Here is a 21,388-nt window from a genome sequence, read left to right as displayed (position 1 = left end):
CCTTCGACTTGGTACTTGGTGGCAAAACCCTTGTTGGCAATCACAGAGGTCAGACGTTTCTTGTAGTTGGCCACCAGGTCTGCACACATCTCAGGAGGGATTTTGTCCCACTCCTCTTTGCAGATCCTCTCCAAGTCATTAAGGTTTCGAGGCTGACGTTTGGCAACTCGAACCTTCAGCTCCCTCCACAGATTTTCTATGGGATTAAGGTCTGGAGACTGGCTAGGCCACTCCAGGACCTTAATGTGCTTCTTCTTGAGCCACTCCTTTGTTGCCTTAGCTGTGTGTTTTGGGTCATTGTCATGCTGGAATATCCATCCACAACCCATTTTCAATGCCCTGGCTGAGGGAAGGAGGTTCTCACCCAAGATTAGACGGTACATGGCCCCGTCCATCGTCCCTTTGATGCGGTGCAGTTGTCCTGTCCCCTTAGCAGAAAAACACCCCCAAAGCATAATGTTTCCACCTCCATGTTTGACGGTTGGGATGGTGTTCTTGGGGTCATTCCTCCTCCTCCAAACACGGCGAGTTGAGTTGATGCCAAAGAGCTCGATTTTGGTCTCATCTGACCACAACACTTTCACCCAGTTCTCCTCTGAATCATTCAGATGTTCATTGGCAAACTTCAGACGGGCCTGTACATGTGCTTTCTTGAGCAGGGGGACCTTGCGGGCGCTGCAGGATTTCAGTCCTTCACGGCATAGTGTGTTACCAATTGTTTTCTTGGAGACTATGGTCCCAGCTGCCTTGAGATCTTTAACAAGATCCTCCCGTGTAGTTCTGGCCTGATTCCTCACCGTTCTCATGATCATTGAAACTCCACGAGGTGAGATCTTGCATGGAGCCCCAGAGCGAGGGAGACTGACAGTTATTTTGTGTTTCTTCCATTTGCGAATAATCGCACCAACTGTTGTCACCTTCTCACCAAGCTGCTTGGCGATGGTCTTGTAGCCCATTCCAGCCTTGTGTAGGTCTACAATCTTGTCCCTGACATCCTTGGACAGCTCTTTGGCCTTGGCCATGGTGGAGAGTTTGGAATCTGATTGATTGATTGCTTCTGTGGACAGGTGTCTTTTATACAGGTAACGAGCTGAGATTAGGAGCACTCCCTTATAGAGAGTGCTCCTAATCTCAGCTCGTTACCTGTATAAAAGACACCTGGGAGCCAGAAATCTTGTTGATTGATAGGGGATCAAATACTTATTTCCCTCATTAACATGCAAATCAATGTATAACTTTTTTGAAATGCGTTTTTCTGGATTTTTTTGTTGTTATTCTGTCTCTCACTGTTAAAATACAACTACCATTAAAATTATAGACTGATCATTTCTGTCAGTGGGCAAACGTACAAAATCAGCAGGGGATCTAAGAAAAAACTGCAGTGGTCTCTTAATTTTTTCCAGAGCTGTATATATAGATATGAGCAAAACATTATCAGATGCGGAAATGTGTATAAGATTATATGGATTTCTGTACAAGTAAAACAGACTTGAACTAATTGATTGCTTTTAAATGTAACACATTCAGAACACAACAAATGAGAGGAAGCCACTGTCAGCACTTCATAATTTGGGCATTTGTACTGCTTGGTGGCCATAAACCCACTAGTGCTTATGTTTAAGAAAGACAAAAAAACTGTTTGATTTCTTCTCTCTTCCATACTTTTTTTGGCCAGGAACTATCTGAGTTTGAATCAGTAAACACCACTGTGATATTTCAAAGATTTCAACAGGCTCAGGAGATCTGTAGAACTTATCCTGTGTCATCGTTTAAATTTATTTTTATTTTGATAAGATCACTATAGGCATCGTATCAAGAGGGTTTAGACAAGTTCTTCATTTGCACAGCACTCTAGTGGAAAAACAAAACAAGATTCTATTTTAGTGGAAGAAACAACAATAATCCACCACCGAGAATGACACTGCTCTTCATCTTAATCCCTCGAGGTGTTTACAAGATATTTTGTGGTTGAAAGTTTTATTATTTCTTCTGCAGAGCAACTGCAACAGCAAAAGGAAAACACATGGTACTGCAGAATTCTCGGGTAACAAGTTCCTTTGAGTTGAAACCCTGAGGGACAGATTCTTCCAAATATCACTTAGTATTTAATGAACAAATATAGCTTATCTGAAGACATCTGCTGCACAATTCTGTTTCAGCTGGATGTTTTCATCTTGTTTGCTTGTTGAAAGTTATAGGGTTGAAATGGAAATGCAAAACATGTTATTTGTCGTTATAACTTCCAATTTACTGTCAGTTTAGATTGAGTCAAAACAACAAACAGACCTTGGCAAAACTTTGTCCTGGACACAGCCTTAGGACAAGCTACAGTTTGCAGACTCAAATTAGAGAGCTTGAGTCCAACACAATTGAGTACACAATGCATGCGTGCTTGTGTGCAACCTCCAGTGCAATCTCTTCAAACAATGAACACCATACAAGAAAATTACACACCATCATTGGATGGTACTATGTACAGTTTCCAATCCAGTAGCTATCTCCACACCTTCATTTACAGGTAGTGAACATTCAATAAAGCTCATGGGCTTTACGACTCCAATGAAGATTAAGTATTTCCTTGTGTACTTTCCATTGAGCTCCTCTGAAAAAGGCCCCGAATTGCCATAAAGGGTTTTCTTAGAGAGCGTAAATGGCTACAAAACTGACTGGAGAATGAAGTTCAGTCATTTCATTTTTTTAAGTGACTGGCTGAATTCCAATGATACTTCGTACTTTAAAAATCCTATAGAGGGGTTTAATCAAATTCAAACGAGGAAGTCTTCAGGTTTTAATTATAGATAATCAGAAAGTGGAACGGGATTTTAATACTTTAGGAGCCGAAGGGTTTCACTGTACAGGCTCCAGCAGTGAAACTGACACTGGCCAGGATTCTATTCTACCTGCAGAACAAGTCAGAAGAGATCACCCAATTGCCGGGGTTTGGCATATTTTGTTCTTAGTCGACATAATCCATGTCATTTAGTAATGAGTACAGAATGTGTTTTGTTTTGAGAGCAAACAGCTAATCAAGGTCATAATTTAAAGAAGACAAGGGGTGGTCCGCATTAAGTGCTTTCCATATTTTGTGGGTGACATGCTGCATCAACATGTTTCCAACTTGTAAGCACCAGATTAGTGCAATAAGGAGATCAAGGGAGTGGTTTGGAGACTATCAGAATTAAGAATGAGCTCTTTCACAGCAGTGTAATAGGGTCTTTAATGCTGAGGGAAGGGAGGGAATCCCTTTTACAAGTGAACATACACTGCATACACCTAGAAAGCCAAACCTGTGTGAAACAGCATTAGATGTTTTTATGGGCACATCTAGTAATAGGGCTGTTAATGAGAACCCCAATAATCGCCATTTGAAATAATTTGCTCCATTATTTCACTATCTATTTAATTCCCAATTGATGGGACTGGAGTCAGTGCTTTTGTATATGCATGCTGTGATCCTATCTGTTCAGCAGGAATCATGGATAACGCTGTGTACAAGCCCACCAGCTAATCAGGCTTACCAGCGCACTTTGTTCCAGGTTTGCGTGGCGCCCAGAGGAGACCCAGCCACCATGGGAACCTGAATCGGCCCCTGGTTCTTGTTCATCACCACATCCAGCTTCTCCTCCAGGGACTTGTAAGTGGCCTCCAGGGCTTGCAGCTTCGCCTCAATATTGTCTAAGCGCTGGCAGATGGTCTGGTTTATGGAGTAGAGTAGGGTCTGCAAACAGAGACAAACATATAGTTTCACAGCTCAGAAGGAAACAAATAACCCCAAATTATACTGTAGATAAGTAGTGTCGCAAACGGACAAGTTCCTGCAACTTCCAGGCTGCTGTCCATGTGCAGCCGCTGGCTGTTGCTTATCAAATATCTTTCTCCAACCCTTGTTGTGATGGAAGCGCCTATTGTTGGGGTTTCTCCAGTAGCTGTGAGTAACCGAGTAACATCAAACAGCTGCCTCTAGGACACACGCTCTTGGACAAATGTATTCATAAGTTTAAAAACTCATCAAGGGTAAAGCAAAAAAGAAAGAAATGACAGGAACTTTTTCTCTTGCCAGTGGAAATTACAGTGGAGCTAACATACCTGTCCAGTACAAGAGGTTCCGTGTTGTTTTTATAACAGTGTATATATACACACTGTGACTCACACACAAAAGAGTACAGAAATCAATTATAACCACTTCCAATCAGGCTGAATACTGGAACTCTAAAAAGTTACATTTTAATTGATTACCCACCCCCCCTAACCAAGCCAAAAAAACAAATATACAGTCACGACAGTCTCCATATCCCCTATCCATTCAAAGCAACAACAAAAAAGATAAGCCAATACTATTTTGTGTGGGTCCAGCAGAAGCCCAACTGAACAGATGGCTCTGCAACACAAGCACAGTTGTAGTGCAGAAACAAACAAGCGTCTGCCTCCTGTTCAGGGCAACCTCTAGATTTACCTCAGAAAGAGATGTCTGCTTTCTATCTGCGGGTTACTGTAGCCGTGGGTAGTCAAGTTGCCCTTAAAATGAAAATAGCACGCTACACTGTACTGCACATCAAAGGCTGCATGGCCAGGACTCAGAGCCAATGTAAGCACATTAATTCACAACAGTCTTTGATCGAAAGCCTTGATATCATTTGTATTGCAACTAATAATATAAAAAATAAACTACTTTTCCTAAACAGGCCATGGGTGCAGGGGTGGTTTGTTTATATTCATTAGGGATTTTTTTTTTTTCGTTTCAAAAACAAATGGATGACTTCCGTCTTTTTATATATATATATATATATATATATATATATATATATATATATATATATATATATATAAGACCAGTGTGAGTCAGAGAAAGGTTGATGGGAAAGAATATAATATATAGCCAAATACACTGTTTACCTTTAACTTCAGTCTTTCTCATAATATTCTGTGACTTATGAATAAAAGGATATTATCTAGGTAAACTGTTGTGTGGGACATACATTTGTATCCCAGAAATTAGATTATTAATTATAGCCTTATATACAGCATCCTTGGAGCCTTTACATTAAATAGCATAATATTAGCTTTGGAGTTCATATTCAAAATATACATTTCTATCCTATACAGTGAGGGAAAAAAGTATTTGATCCCCAGCTGATTCTGTACGTTTGCCCACTGACAAAGAAATTATCAGTCTATAATTTTAATGGTAGGTGTATTTTAACAGTGAGAGACAGAATAACAACAAAAATATCCAGAAAAACGCATTTCAAAAAAGTTATACATTGATTTGCATGTTAATGAGGGAAATAAGTATTTGATCCCCTATCAATCAACAAGATTTCTGGCTCCCAGGTGTCTTTTATACAGGTAACAAGCTGAGATTAGGAGCACTCTCTTAAAGGGAGAGCTCCTAATCTCAGCTCGTTACCTGTATAAAAGACACCTGTCCACAGAAGCAATCAATCAATCAGATTCCAAACTCTCCACCATGGCCAAGACCAAAGAGCTGGCCAAGGATGTCAGGGACAAGATTGTAGACCTACACAAGGCTGGGATGGGCTACAAGACCATCGCCAAGCAGCTTGGTGAGAAGGTGACAACAGTTGGTGCGATTATTCGCAAATGGAAGAAACACAAAATAACTGTCAGTCTCCCTCGGTCTGGGGCTCCATGCAAGATCTCACCTCGTGGAGTTTCAATGATCATGAGAACGGTGAGGAATCAGCCCAGACCTACACGGGAGTATCTTGTTAATGATCTCAAGGCAGCTGGGAACATAGTCACCAAGAAAACAATTGGTAACACACTATGCCGTGAAGGACTGAAATCCTGCAGCGCCCGCAAGGTCCCCCTGCTCAAGAAAGCACATGTACAGGCCCGTCTGAAGTTTGCCAATGAACATCTGAATGATTCAGAGGAGAACTGGGTGAAAGTGTTGTGGTCAGATGAGACCAAAATCGAGCTCTTTGGCATCAACTCAACTCGCCGTGTTTGGAGGAGGAGGAATGACCCCAAGAACACCATCCCAACCGTCAAACATGGAGGTGGAAACATTATGTTTTGGGGGTGTTTTTCTGCTAAGGGGACAGGACAACTGCACCGCATCAAAGGGACGATGGACGGGGCCATGTACAGTCTAATCTTGGGTGAGAACCTCCTTCCCTCAGCCAGGCCATTGAAAATGGGTTGTGAATGGATATTCCAGCATGACAATGACCCAAAATACACAGCTAAGGCAACAAAGGAGTGGCTCAAGAAGAAGCACATTAAGGTCCTGGAGTGGCCTAGCCAGTCTCCAGACCTTAATCCCATAGAAAATCTGTGGAGGGAGCTGAAGGTTCGAGTTGCCAAACGTCAGCCTCGAAACCTTAATGACTTGGAGAGGATCTGCAAAGAGGAGTGGGACAAAATCCCTCCTGAGATGTGTGCAGACCTGGTGGCCAACTACAAGAAACGTCTGACCTCTGTGATTGCCAACAAGGGTTTTGCCACCAAGTACTAAGTCGAAGGGGTCAAATACTTATTTCCCTCATTAACATGCAAATCAATTTATAACTTTTATGAAATGCGTTTTTCTGGATTTTTTTGTTGTTATTCTGTCTCTCACTGTTAAAATACACCTACCATTAAAATTATAGACTGGTCATTTCTTTGTCAGTGGGCAAACGTACAAAATCAGCAGGGGATCAAATACTTTTTTCCCTCACTGTATAATACAGCCTACGTAGCTACTTTGAATGATGATACTAAACCTCATTCGCAAACCAAAGCCAATACTAAATGAAAAATGATACATTCTTTGAAGAAAAAGCTTTAAAAACAGGCAAGTTTACTATGGAATATTGTGTTGGAATGAGAAGTCCAGTTCATGTTTACTTCCCACTGTAAGAACTGAGTTTGTGAAGACAGGAAGTCAGTTTATAATCAAGCCATTTCACACTGTGTGTTACTGTCACAAAGGCAAAGTAACCGCACTGTGATCTCAAAGATCTGGGGAACTGACAAGTACAGATATCTGTCCAAACGGATTTCCAGTTTAGTGGATGTATGCTACTCTGCTGACATCTAGTGGGACAAATTCAGTTTTACAGAGCTGCCACAAGTATCAAAAATCATATCTAACTTGGGGAGTATAGGGCTTCTCCTTCTCCCCATTTGATTTTTGATTTCCCCCTTCAGGCATGCTCCGAGACATATACTGTACCTTAAGAGAGGTTTCCTGACAGGTAATCTCCAGTCTCTGTCGTTTCCTCTCTGGTTTGTCACTCTCATCAGGCTCCTCATGATTTTCCAAAACCACTGAAGACGCCAAAATAAAAGTTAGAGGAAGACAACAGTTGAGAGGTCAATTTAAGCACTCTGACACCAGATTATTATTTCATTGTGGTCTTTTTGTGAACCATGTAACTGAAGATTAGATAAGATTAGATAAGTAGTTCCCTTCAATCTAATGGTTTTTAAATAATGGTTATGTGTTTATATTTGTGGTAGCAGTACTGCTCTTTAACTTATAGCGTGTAAATCGAATTCAGGGAAACCAACAAGCCTCTTATTGCCGAGCATTAAACTTGTAACCCGACAGCATTTATATAAGCTGTGCTGTACATTTCAAAGCTAGTAACCATATCCTGACCAAACCAGTATAAACCTTTGAAGTTTCAATATCTATACCTATGTTTTCCACCTCTACTTCATCACTGCAATATGCAAAAAAAGACTGCAGCTGTTTAATTCTCAAATGGATCGGCCTGCTATGCATTAAGAGTATAATTGGTCCCTCTGCCCCATGACTGATATTACTGCCCTACCTGGGTGGTCTTGGTTCAAGTCCTCCACAGCAATCTGCACCATCTCCGCAAGGTCCTGTTCCGACATCATTCAGGCTGCTGTCTGGAAGCCCACCAATCACAGACCACTTTCTGGAGAATTAGCCAATCATCAGAGGATGGGGGGAGTGACGTGCAAGCAGGCGATCAGTTGGGGTTCTCTCTCCAGTTTGGCCTTTTTAACTCGGCTACGGACGTCCAGGCATCCTGTATTTATAAAGACAATTTAGAAAACAACAGAGCATTAGGTTAATGACTCGGTTTGCTCTTGACTGAAATGCTTTTAGCAGCAAATACGCGTAAAACAGGTGGAATATAGTGGATGAAGTCAAGTTTTATTAGTAACAGTCGTAGCAGTGATCATCCTAGTAGTAATACAGAGTCAAGTTTCAGATGGATTTATAAAACTTGTGCTCACCACATTTATTTATGTTGTTTAATAAGTCTATTGTATCTGCACAGGCTAGGTAGACTGCACCACTGTGTGTAGAATGACCCTTTATAAATGTAGATAAACTATTAACTTTATAGATTATAGCATTTTCATTTGTTTGACACTCCCAAATAAAAAGTCTCAAAAGGCATTTAGAGGAAATGTGATTGGGGAAACAAATTAGTGTGGCACAAAACTGAAACTGTAATTGTGATGCTCTTAGCAGAATCAGTGTACCAACTTACAATAATAAAGGTTAGGTTTGTTTGAGGCTGCAGCCTCCTTCTCAAATAATTAGAGCCCGACCGATACAGGCTTTTTGGGTACGATACGATAATTGGGAAGCTAAATTTCACGATTACCAATATATCTGTGGATATTTACTTTTTTTTTTGTTAGCATGCAGACATTTTATAGCATGGATCCCTCAAATCTCTCCCTGTCAGAGAGAAATTGTGTCAAATACGTACTGAAGGCCGGATTTTTTACATTTAAAAATTTTACATAATAAACTTAACATTAACTTTCATCATAGATAACAACCACAAATCAAACATTGTACAAATAAATTAAATAAGTTAGAATAAGGGAGAATAAAAGAAAAATATAAAAATATGCATGTTCTATACATTAGAACAAAGACCAAGGTATATGAGCAACTTCTCACACAAATAGAAAAATGTGCATGTTTTACATATTAGGGCAAATAATAATATAGTGTTAAGTGCTGGTTTAGATTATATTTGCATTTTACACTCGGCAGGTTCTCTCAGGTTCACAAGTCCTCCTCAGTGCTCAATACTGCCTATCAAACAGCTGCATTTGTTTAAAACTGCCTTTGAACATATACCTTATTTAATATGTATGTTCATTGTTTTGCAATACGAATCATAGCCAAAACACAATGTAGGATTTGAAATAGTTTTATAAATATCTTGTATAGTTTCAGTTTTTTCCAACAATGTCTGAGAGATGTGTTTTTCACTCATTTTCTTGAGATGTTTTACTGTGATCTGAACTTGCTTGTCATTTGGAGACAGTTTTTGTTGGCTGATATGCAAGTCAACATCTTCAGTGAACATTTACTGTTTTTCTTTAAGAAGTAAAAGCAGTTGATAATTACAGAGAAAGCAAACAAATTACCTAATAATAACAAGAAAAAATATAAATAAAAAGGAAAGTACAGAGTATATTAACATCTTCCTTTCAACTGAACATACTGCAACACAGGTCTGTAAATTAGTTCTCTGCCTATACATTTTGATTGTTAGTTTTCTGGTAACTATGCCAGGTAAAAGTCAGCTGTACTTTTTTGTGATAATAAACAAAGTTGGATTGTGACCTGGCTGCTTAGAAAATACAATGTAGGTTTCTATTCTTTAGTGAACAAAGAGCTGGTATAGAAGGATACAGTCACCAAAACTAAAACCCGTCTTTGAGGGCCAAGCTTATTGACACATGAGAACAGTGCTGTTGCTCTAAACTAGGACATTTTCATGATTTGTCAAAACATAAAAACTAATCAGCGAACAGATGAGACATCATGATAGCATAATACTAAAGACATCAGAACAAAACACAACTGACTAATTTATTTTAAGCTTTACACAGATTGTCTTTGCAGTTCAGGATGAAGTTCTGTAGTCAATTAGGTATTAAAAATCAAATATGACATGGATAAGAAACAGACCCAATATGATGTGTATTTATTTATATTACAGATTCCCATTTATTTCCATTAGAGATTCCAAAGGGGCACTTTTAATAGACATATGGCAACTCGTCTAACCCTTCTGTATTACATTGTAATGCAGAGCTGTGTCAAATACCTTTTTATTTAGGCATACATCAGAATTGAGTAGATGAGGTGAGGCGATGAGACAAAGATAGAAAAATGGGTTTGTTATTCAAAGTTGAGCTACTGCGTGCACTGCTGGAAATTATATATCTTGAACACATAACCATAACACATATAGTCAGTGCTAATCATAATACTGTTAAAAGTTTAACTTACAACACAAAAGTGATCATAACATGACCGAGAAGAAAGAGACTGCAACTCAACACTTTCAGCTGGAGTCTTGATGTTTTGGTAATTGTTGATCATCTTTGTTGTTGTGCCGAGATTGTTGTGATGTACAAATTATATTGTATTTTCAAATACAACCCATACAGTGAAATAAAAATAACTGAAAACACAGAATATCAAATATGAAATATCAAATTGTGGAAATACATATTTGAAGTATTTGCAGATTACATGTCTATAATTTTAAAACGTATTTTCAAATGTAATTCTAGTAATTGTGAAACAGGATAATTTTTAAAATACAATTTTGGAAAAGTGTTTGAAGTAACTAGAAATACCGAAAATACGTATTTGATATTACAGGGGACTGTTACAGTGCTCTTCTTAAGACACTGGTGAACCAAGGCTGAATCCCAACTACCTAACCTCCTAAAACATTGCATAAGAGCTGGGCTTTCCATTAGAAAAACACTGGCAAGTTTGCTAATTTCAAAGGAGTGTTAGCCTACTCTTCATTAATGGTGTATTCTGCTGGCTTTGTTTTTACTCAAATATATATGTGTGTCACTTGAGTAGTCATTAAATTAAGGTCTTAAGCAATTAATTCAGGCATCACATTGTGATGGTGTAGATTTGTTGGGGAATAGTGACTGTGGTTGATTGTAACAGCAGCTTTTGGTCAAAGCTTAGGAGTAAAACGCAATTAATTATATTTGAATCTGCAACTCCACCTGTCTCAGGGTCATCTCAGTTGTTTACAAGAGGACATATTCAGGCTATATTCAGTTCTGTGCTCACCACCAGCAAATGGAAATGAATGCAAGGTATTACAGGAAATAAAAATGTGAAATGGACACGACTAGAAGACGCAACATTCAAGAAAGATCTTGGAGTTTATGTGGATTAATTAGTTTCCAATCTGTGTAGGAAAGCAATAAAAAAGGAAAGGCTTGGATCAATTGATAAAATGTATAGAACTTGAGGGAAATATTTTGAAAACTCTACCGTGTGCCAGATACAGCTCACTTAGATGACTGGTTTCAGTTCTGTTCAGGACACTAGATACTGCTGCTCAAGAGGCAGCCAGAGCAACCAGATTCATTCCCAGTCTGGAGGGAATGGTGTATTCAGGCAACTCTGTAGAGACTAGATCCAGGTATTTAAAACCAGGGAAGGCATCAACCCGGTCAGGACAGTGGACTTGCCCAAGGTCAACAATAAATACTACAAGGATCCAGGGACAGACACCTGTGGTGGCATGAGGATACTGCGCACTAGAGGGCGCTGTATGTGTACTGTTACGTGCTCAGCTATAGCCTACCTTCATGAGAGGTAAACAGCTGACCTTGCAGTTTCTACCACTGTCCCCTTTGGGCTGCGCTGTAGGTGTGTCACAATAACAAATGCACAATCTTCAGTTACAGATGTAACCGTGTAAAGCAGCTTCTCTTTATTTTAATTAAATTACATTTTAATCAAACCAACCCAAAGTATCCCAAGTGTAAGTGTAAAGGCATATGATTAACGTGATGCTCAAACCTGTGTGCACTGTTCAAAAGCTGTTCAAAACAATGCAGTGTATTGCTAAATGCATAGTATGTCAAAACCTGTAAAGTATTTATCATTTTGAAACTAAATTCCAATCACAATCTTAACTCACACCTGGAAGATATACCTGGGGATTTATTAAATAACAGGAATAAAAACTGTGTATGTGTATTTGAGAGAGAGGATCCCAAACAAGCAAACACATCTGGAAGCTCATGGATCTCATAACTCTCTAACTTTATACTGACCAGGTTAAAACTTACAAATATATATGGGAGTAGACTACTGCAAAAAAAACAGGCATGGCTGGTTTTAAAGTAATTTCTTTTCTTCAATTATTAGAGGATATGGTCTGTTAGGTGAGCTCTCATAGACTTAATTGAGTTATAAATCAAACAAAGTGCTGAAACTGTTTAACTGCCTTTGAAGGAGACATGCTATTTTTCAAGGCAAAATAGAAACAATGATTAAGAAATGTATAATAAGTCCTAAAAACACACACAGCTTCAAATATAGGCTATATAAATAAATTCGTAACGCCCATAAGGTGCAAGTAATAACAAGCATCTATCAAATAATTAAGCAGCAGGAAAATAAAAGATCGGGTAAGCCAATTAAAATATAATTGCATATTTAATTAAGAGACTGTAAACGGTCACATATGGGGAAGATGTATTATTTTTAATCTTTGGGACACCAGGGGAGGACTCAACAGTATCGTATTAACACAGTGGATAACTCGGGCCCAAATCGTGCCCCAGACACAGGACACTTGCATGTGCATTTAAAACATATAAAACATTTGAACATTCAATCCTAACAATTATATATCTAAAATAAAAGCAGCGTATTGGGATATTTTCATTAAAAGTGTTTACACAACAAAATGCCAACTCGTATCTGCAATATCTTCCATGCTTGGCTGAACAAGGGACAAGGACATAACATAAATGCCGCTTTGAAAAATACAAAAACTCTTATTTTATATCTTTGCATTATACAGGCTTGATAAAAAATTGTAATACGGGAACATTTTCTATATCACTCTTGCAAGAGACAAAACGGACAACATTTAGGCGCGGTAGCAGAACCGATAATATTTCCGTCAATATAACAGTCGGTTTCGAGCAAAACACTTTCATGCCAATTTGTTTTTTGTTGTTGTTTTTTCTAGTTACAGCTAAAATATATCTGTCATTTAAACACGGACTGCCAGTGCCACTACAAGAGCGGTCACATTTACTGTAAAGTAGGCCGTGGCGCCTGCAACTATGCACTTACAACCAGCACACTTCAAATGTCTATCGTTAGGTTACCAGTACAAAAAGAAACGTAAAGTGCAAATACATGGATTTCGTTAAAAAATATCTCAATTTGGCTACAGCCGGGCGCCAGTTCCCAGGCCGGCTCCCGGGGCGCAACATCGACGGCGTCAGCGGTTTATATTACCGTGTGAGGGTGAATTCTCGTGTTGTTTGTTGCGGAGTCCGATAATGGCGTCCTTCCTCGCGAGAAAACAGCCGTCTCTCCCCGCGCCTCGGCCGGCCCGGGGCGGAGCAGGAGGCGGTGCGGCCGGGGAGGCCATGTTGAGAGCGGCAATGACGTCCACAAATACAACGTACTCTGCGGGTTCATGGCCGCCGATCTAGATCCGTGCAAACACGCCGGGTTTGGATTGTGATGCGTGTTTTTTGTTTTTTTCTTCTCTCTCTCTCTGTTTAGTGCAACTTCGCTACATCTTATTATTTTCTGTCCGCTTTAATACTTGACAGGCTGCAGCATCTTGTCATAGGACAGGGGATAGGATTTGGAAAAGCTGTCGTTATTGATTGAAAGGTGTTCGCATGTACTCTGAATTATATAGGTCTAATCTCGAAATGTGCAATGCGACTTGAGTTAGTTCTTAAGTTAAAGACTGACATGCAAAAAGTATTTCCCCGCCACAATATTTACTGTTGCAATGGTAGGAGCGTGTCAATAGTATGCGGCTTACCCGCCGCCATGAACTCTTGCATGCATGTGTGTATATTCACTGCAAGCTCTGGGTTTCAACGTATGTAGGTATTGTGTGTTGTAGGCCAGGCAGATGTATCCATTCGCATAATTACAAATCAAATAGAATAGATATGCATAAATAACATTGCAACTACAGATTTAATTTTGTTATTTGTAAACCTTTACCAAATGGGATGGAGGTGGAACATTACAGAAAGACTGTACATATGAAAACATAATGAAGCTCTAATACCATATTGTTTTATTTGTAAGAAAAACTGACACCACTGTTTTATTGAGACGTTTAGGAATCCAGGCTATAGCTGCAGTTTAGCCGCTTCTTTCCAGCCCAGATTGAGAGTAGTGTGGGGTTCTAGTCTGAGAATTGCAATTCTTAAATGTTATTTTAGAACAGAGATGCATGAATAAAACTGCAACAGACAAGGTCTAGAATTGTGATCTTTGAGAAGCATGTAACCAGATTTTATGCAGCTGCCACATGACAATCATGTATAGTTTGAATGAAATTGATTAAAATTGTTCAAACACTTATGTTTTGTATGGTTTATTTTGATTGTAACACTTTATTTGAAGAATTTCTGATCGGGGTCTGGCTGGACAAATGAAAACTCCTCCACTGGAGCCTGAGTGCCAGAAGGCCAGCAGCTGTTCTTGCAAGTGTAAATTAATACTGTCCCAAACTCCACTGTCAAATCTGAAAAACCAAGAGAAGAGTGAATTTTAAAGCACAATTTTGAATTGCAGGGGAACAGAAGAATGAGCTTTTTATTATTTCAGTGCAAACTTTTCTTCTGCTCTGAGTTCTGCTGATATCCACTATCCCATTACCACATTTTTCATACACCAGTTTGTAAACAGATAAACAGCTAAGAACTGCAGATCAGCAATTACGTTTTATTGGGACTACAAATCTACAGCTTAGCCATAATGTGAGTCTTCCTTCAGTTTAAGTACTGTTCCATACATAATTAGCTATTGACTTAATATTCAATGTTTCATTGTGCCCTCTTCAAACTGCCCTCCAAAGCTCAATACAAGGCATTATCATTATCCACACTTCACTTTTTTTTTATCCACACTGCAGATCTATTCTTTAGAAATTCCACATAACCTTGAGGATGTACACCTTGCATATAACTAAAATTAAGATCCAAAACTTCACAATGAAGACAACCGAAAAACAATAAACTACCAATACAGACATTACATCCTACACAGTAATCAATAATTTGTCTATATAAACATCCTGTATCTTGGACCATATTTGGTTCAACTTCACTTATTGAATTGTAACGATGTATTCTGTATTTTACGTTTAACTGCAATACATAACATTTGCACAAAGCCGTGTTTTACTTTTGTTTTTATTACAGTTGCTTTGGACACTGCTATCCACTACATAAATAACTAAAGATAACCTACCATCCGAGTTTGCACTCTTGAGCATACTGACTAAAGCTGGCATGAGCTGCATCTCAAACGTTCGGGGGCTGCCACAGCAGCTGCAGGGGGGCACCATCTGCTTCACATTGGAGGGAGGCGCTGTGATGAACAGGGGTTCCCCATTCCAACAGTACCTGCAAAAGCAACAGCAGCTGTTTGCAAAGACACACAGGACATGCACACGTCTCTGCCCAGTGTCTGGCCCAGGGACAACTCCTTATTTCTTCAGACCAAATGCATCCTTACCTTAATATCTGCTCGGGACACAGGGAGATTTTCTTCATGAATTTCAGGAAGACCTCGTCTCCATGTCTGACCTTAGCTTTCTCGTATTTTTCCACCTCTTGTCCAGCATCACAGCTAAAGTAAATAAAACGTAATAAATATGTATGAATATGAAAGATATTAGACCTTTTATGACAGTCTTAGCTCCTAATAATTGCATTCATATTTTAGTAAAACATGTATATACCTTAGCTTCTTTTCACAGTGATGTCATTTTTCAAACATACCTGCAGTGGCAATAAGTTTCTTAGCTTTGCCTTCAAATCGGCTGTTAAGGGCTAATTAAACATCATGCTAATGGAAAGCTGCAACCATGAGTAACTGATGGTCCTAACCTTACTAAGTCCTCTACAACAATGCCCTCTCTCTTCTGGTACTCCTTGAGCAGTCTCTGAGCATGGTCCATGTCTTCCTCAGGGCAGAGCTCCCCCTCCTCCACCACACTGATGTAGTAGGACTGGAAGGCAGGCACAGGACCAGGCAGAACCAGGCCTTCTGTAGTGGTTTCTACAGGGCCCGGTGTGCCGTCCCCGAGGCTGAGGCCCTGGAGCCTGTTGTTAAAATCTGACTCCACAGACACGCTCTGGGAGGGCGTCAGTGCAGCGTCACAGGGCGGAGCGGACGCCAGGCCCGTGCTCCCCTGGTCCTCATCCATTCCCCAGTCATCAGCTCCATCACACCAGTCTTTGGCTGCCATGAGAACCTCCTAGGCAATGGGGGGGGGGGAAACTAATTAAAAAACTAATTTAGTTGTCAGGAGAGTTACTGAGAAAAGCTCTGCATCTGTTTATGCTTTCGTTCTATCTTCTGGTGTTTGTTTTGGCGTTTAACTTTCATCAGGGTTTTGTTTGTTGTGATGGTAGTTTAGGAAATAAACAATAGCAGTTGCAAAGACAGATTTGTCTGCTTGGACGCTCTTCTATTATACGTTTAAAGCAGATTGTATATATTTCGGTTAGCTACACCTCTCTGCCAGTGACCAACTCAGAACAGTCACATTACTACATTGAAAACCGGAACCGATTAGTAACCTTGGATAAAACTGTTGCACACATTGTGTTATATTTTTTTAATCAATAAGCACATTTTAAAATCAACAGAGGACAACCATAATCATACTGTACAGATCAGCAAGATAGTTTTCAGATTACAGAGAAATGAAGAGCCTACATGGCTTTCATCACGTCTAGAGTCGATTACTCTATTCTGATTATCACAGGCAGTCCAAATTGTATCTTCTCTAATAATGTTATCATATTTCCCTGGATCTAGCATCTTTTCATTGTCTCCCAGATTAAATATAAACTTAATTTTAAAGTCCTGTTTTTGACCTATAAATATAAAGTGTTAAATGGGATAGCTGCTGAATACCTTAGTGAGCTTATACACCTGTTTGACCACTCTCTGTCCAAGAATGATATAGATAAATAGATATAAATCATTAAATTTAGGCCTTAAGACATGTTTTCTCCTATTACAGTCTGTCATCCTATAGGAGTTTCTGTTTCTTCTCTCCTCTGTGCCTAGTGGTTTACTTTACTTTTCTAAATAAGCTTGTGTTGATTTCAGTGTGTAAAGCGCATATGCATTTGTGTGGCTGTGACTGTGTGTGCGAGACATCCTACCTTCTTTGCATCATGCTCCTGAGATGGTTTATTTTCAGTTTCCAAACACTGGGAGCGCAAGACCTTCCAGCTTAATAAAATAAATACAGAACAACACCGTGATTGAAGCAAATCTTAGAACGGTGGTTACATTTTTATGGTTTTGCAAGTTAGACACCTTTGTAGTAAGGAGCACATCCGCAGTATTTAATAACATAGTCAAGTTTATTCCTGTAAAATAATGTTCTTGTTGCAGTGTTGGATGTTTGCAGATGTTTGTCCAAGAATAGGTGTATCTCTTGGCTTTTGAACTCTGCAATGGTACTGGATATATGGGTTTATTTAAATCACCTATGTCCAAAAACCTGAAAACAATTGTCCTTTTCATTTATTTAAATAGCAGCAGAAAAAGGTATCAGCCAATCAAAGACTGTATCACTACCAAGAGTGGACCATGAATGAGCCAATCACAGCCCTCACCGCCACCACGAATTGACTGAGTCTCAGCCAATTACAACCTTCCTTCTATTATTATTATTATTATTATTATTATTATTATTATTATTATTTAATATATGTCGATGTCGGCCTCCTTCCTAGCTTTCACATTTCTAGACACACATACCCGTCAGATTTCCCGGAGCAGGCTGCGCTGGGGCAGGAGAACACGTTCAGGGTGCGGTGATAGGGAGAGGCCTCCAGGGGGCAGTACACCTGAACCACATGGGCCAGAGCAGCGCCGCAGCGCCAGCAGCAGGGGCGCCGTAGAGACAGAGACGGGCAGCAACTCTGAAAAAGAGAGGCAACTTTAACTTAGTTACATAAACTCATTAAAGGAGTGGATCCATACATTAAAACAAATTATGTTCTCACTAATTCAAAAATGCATTTATAAAGTAATAAACAGAATACCAGGTTATAATTATCAATTATAAATAATTAGTAATTCCACGGTGTATTGTTATTATTAAGCGTGGTTTCTAATTTAAAACGTCGAGTTAGTTATTTCTTAAATTATAACTATATTTAATGAGGTTAAAAAAAAAAAAAAAAGTCGAGCCAGCCAGGAGTCGAACCTGGAATCTTCTGATCCGTAGTCAGACGCGTTATCCATTGCGCCACTGGCCCGCGTAGTCACTGTGCGCTTTTATATTCTTTACAAACGGCGCAAGGCTTAAAATGCTTAAAATATATAATTTGCTTAAAAAGATGGTTTTCGCATGGATTTGCACACACGCACGCAGTACAGCAGCGTCTCTTCACACACAGCGGCCCACACGGCTCATATCTGCGCACTTGCTGTTCTCGGGTGAAGCCCGTCTGTGCGGAGAGCTCGGCTGTCGTGAGGCCGGCGCTGCTTCGCGTCTGTTTCATTACCATCATTGAAAAACAACCAATTTCAACTCAACACACAGAACAGATAGTGATCACTGTATACGGGTTTTCAGTTTGGCTGCATATATATGTATAACTTTATAAACACATTCCTTAACGCCGGCAGCAGCAGTGTTTCCTGTCTTGCTCGTAAACCGGGGACTTGATTTTCTGGATTGCCGACATTCACATCTTACAGCCGGCAGGAATGTTTTAAAATAGTCCTTGTAATTCTCTTCAGCAACAGAAGAGTGTGAGTGTTGGAATAAACCGTCTATTCATATTTGACTATAAAAACAGGATTAAAATAAGAAAAAGAGCTTCTTGTTTGTTTAGTATTAACTTCTAAAAGCACGTGCGTCGCACCCGGGATTTCCGCATCGGCGTGTCGTGTGCGCTCGCGCTTAGCTGCAGTGAAATGCACGTCCTTCTTACCGGCGACCCTCCCACTGTGCTGGTCAGACACGCCAGGCCCTCGCCGTCCGAAGCAGCGTCTCTCAGCCCCAGCAGGACGCGGCCGCCCGTGTGCGCCGCAGCCATGCTGTCCCCCGCCGCACTGACAGCACTACCATTCTGGGCCGTTTCCTATTGTGATCAATGTGACTGCAACGCACAATTCCATGCAAATTATACCTTTACAAAATAAGATTTGTTTTGCAAGGTAAACATCACTTTTGATTTTATAAAAATACATACCTAAATGGCACTATAATGGTTAAAGGTACTTCTTTCTAATACATTCCAGTGCCATTTTAAAAGAAATTAACAAAACTGAACCTAAACTATCAGAATTATATATATTGTCAGTGTGCACTTCCGTAGCAACCTGATTGAAACGTCACTCTATCAAAGCTGCCATTGGCCCCTGCGCTCGTGACTCAGAACAGGTCCCGTCCCACGTCCTCTTCTATAAAACGTGACATCAGTGCAAGTTCGTCCTCTTTTGCCATTTCGCCTGGACCAGAGAACATGAGCTTTCTGTGTCTGTGTTTGTAATAAACATTCAAACTGCGTATTTCAGCTGGCTGGCTTCACTTCATAGTGTTGTTCACCACCGTTTTCGCTACACATCCCCCTGGAGGCCTCTCCCTATCACCCGCTTCGGCTGGTGGTCTACTACGTCCGTGTCATCCGGTGTCCCTGGAAACCCCGGCACACACGGTGTGGTTAAGCCTACGGGCCTACGCGTCGCTTGTATCCAGCACCTGATGCTCAGCATACACAGTGCTCTGTCCTGCAACAGCAAGGTTGCGTTTGGTGTTGCAGTGCCCCCATATACATAAACGTTGCCGGGTGGAGACGACTTACAGAGGTGAGCCCGCTAGGCGCTCCACTTGTCGCGGCGTCGTTTCAGTTGTTCTGTGCCCCCTGGTGCATGCACGTGAACATGAACGACAAGGAAGAGTGACGGAGTGATGCCCACGGGCTCCCTCCCCCTCTTCTGAGTCGTTGTTTGCCTCCTCCCCTCCACACCGTCTGCAACAGACAGGTCCCGCCTCATGGACGCCCCACCAGACTCGCCGCCCTGGCCCCCAGCAGTCCACGGCAGCTCGTTGTAGGAGGGGACCCGGCCCGACCCCACCCCCTCCACAACCCGAGCCCTGTTCCTGAGGCGTTCCAGCAGCCTCTGGCCCACCCTTACACCCTCAAGCAACTCTCAAATTGGCAACTCCGCACCCAAGACTCTTGGGTGCTCCAAATTATATCAGTTGGCTACTCCCTGCAGTTTAAAACATGTCCACCCCCCTTCCGAGGCGTGGTGTGGACACGAGTGAGGGACCCGTTGCAGGTCTCTCAGGATGCACCCTCGCCACGATCGAGCACAGTCACTCCAGCGTGCTGGAAGGTGCTCCGTTGGTGGCGGAGCCCTCACAATTTGACCTTCAGTGTGCCCCTGGGGCCAGTCTATCACCGAGCAGTCATGACAACAGACGCCTCCAAGCAAAACTGGGGAGCAGTCTGCGACGGACGTGGAGTCCGAGGCAGGTGGACGGAGCCAGCAAGGGCCCTCAATATCAATGTCCTGGAGTTACAAGCAGTACTCCTTGGACTAATTTCCTGACAGTCATGCGGGACAGACATGTGCTGGTTCGGACGGACAACACAGCGGTGGTTGCCTATATCAACAGGCAAGGAGGTCTCCGGTTGCGCAGACTGTACTGTCTAGTGCGCCGTCTGCTTCTGTGGGTGCAGCCACAGTTCTGCTCCATCAGAGCAGTTCACCTCCCAGGCCTGTCCAACATGGCGGCGGACCTCTGCTCTCGGGAGCAATTGATTGCCTAGGGTCTGTCAGACGCGGTAGTAGCCACTATTCAGTTGGCAAGAGCTCCCTCTACGAGGTCACATTATTCCTACCGCTGGCGGACATTTAGCACCTGGTGCCAAGAAGGCAGTCAAGACCCAATTAATTGCCCCATTGGGGTCATATTACAATTTCTACAGGGCAAGTCCCCATTCACACTCAAAGTGTATCTGGCGGCCATCTCCGCATGTCATGTCCGGATTGATAGCGAGAGCCTGGGTCTTATTTCCTGGCTGTGCAGTTTCTAAAGTGAGCTCGACAGCTACAGCCTCCTCGAACCCATTCACTGTCCGCATGGCGCCTTGATGTAGTACTGGATGCACTTTCCCAAGCTCCTTTTGAGCCACTGAACTCAGCTGAGCTGAAGCTGGTGTCACTTAAGACTGCGATTTTGCTGGCAATCACCTCTGCAAAACGCGTGAGCGAGTTACACGCCCTGTCCGTACACCCATCGTGTGTCCGTTTTGCGGGAGATGGCTCCAGGGTCACGCTACGGCCTAACCCTGCGTTCCTCCCGAAAGTGCAGTCTCCATTTCATGTCAACAGGCC

At 41.3% G+C, this 21,388-nt stretch overlaps 2 protein-coding genes and 1 non-coding gene across 3 annotated transcripts in view; all 3 read right to left on the bottom strand.

The window, feature by feature from the left end:
- banp (BTG3 associated nuclear protein) overlaps positions 1 to 13,374 on the bottom strand; it is a 123,165-nt gene extending 109,791 nt beyond the window's left edge. Inside the window, exons 1-4 of the mRNA XM_066713968.1 lie at positions 13,265 to 13,374; positions 7,788 to 8,012; positions 7,184 to 7,278; positions 3,519 to 3,718 (exon numbers count right to left, since the gene is read on the bottom strand). Of these exons, the coding sequence (XP_066570065.1) occupies positions 3,519 to 3,718; positions 7,184 to 7,278; positions 7,788 to 7,857 (365 nt within the window). The 5' untranslated portion in view covers positions 7,858 to 8,012; positions 13,265 to 13,374. The remainder of the gene's footprint in view (positions 1 to 3,518; positions 3,719 to 7,183; positions 7,279 to 7,787; positions 8,013 to 13,264) is intronic.
- A 985-nt stretch (positions 13,375 to 14,359) lies between these two features.
- Positions 14,360 to 19,321, bottom strand: pdcd2l (programmed cell death 2-like). The gene is made up of 7 exons (XM_066713967.1): positions 18,973 to 19,321; positions 17,789 to 17,952; positions 17,185 to 17,254; positions 15,895 to 16,265; positions 15,521 to 15,634; positions 15,254 to 15,408; positions 14,360 to 14,525 (listed from the first exon to the last, which is right to left on the bottom strand). Exons 1-7 carry the CDS (start codon positions 19,075 to 19,077, stop codon positions 14,395 to 14,397), a joined length of 1,110 nt encoding a protein of 369 aa, XP_066570064.1. The 5' UTR covers positions 19,078 to 19,321; the 3' UTR covers positions 14,360 to 14,394.
- trnar-acg (transfer RNA arginine (anticodon ACG)) lies at positions 18,219 to 18,291 on the bottom strand. The gene has a single exon. It is a non-coding gene; the product is annotated as a tRNA-Arg (tRNA).
- Positions 19,322 to 21,388: the final 2,067 nt, after the last annotated feature.

This window comes from Amia ocellicauda, chromosome 9 (assembly GCF_036373705.1).
Source record: "Amia ocellicauda isolate fAmiCal2 chromosome 9, fAmiCal2.hap1, whole genome shotgun sequence".
Classification (NCBI taxonomy): domain Eukaryota; kingdom Metazoa; phylum Chordata; class Actinopteri; order Amiiformes; family Amiidae; genus Amia; species Amia ocellicauda.
The sequence above is the reverse complement of the archived record's forward strand: the minus strand, read 5'-3'. Positions and strand labels throughout refer to the sequence as shown.

Coding starts and splice junctions, on each gene's coding strand:
- pdcd2l (XM_066713967.1), bottom strand. CDS start 19,077: ATGGCTGCGGCGCACACGGGCGGCCGCGTCCTGCTGGGGCTGAGAGAC. Junction 16,266..17,184: donor AGGAGCATGATGCAAAGAAG/GTAGGATGTCTC, acceptor CCCATTGCCTAG/GAGGTTCTCATGGCAGCCAA. Junction 15,635..15,894: donor GTTGTAGAGGACTTAGTAAG/GTTAGGACCATC, acceptor TATTTACTTTAG/CTGTGATGCTGGACAAGAGG.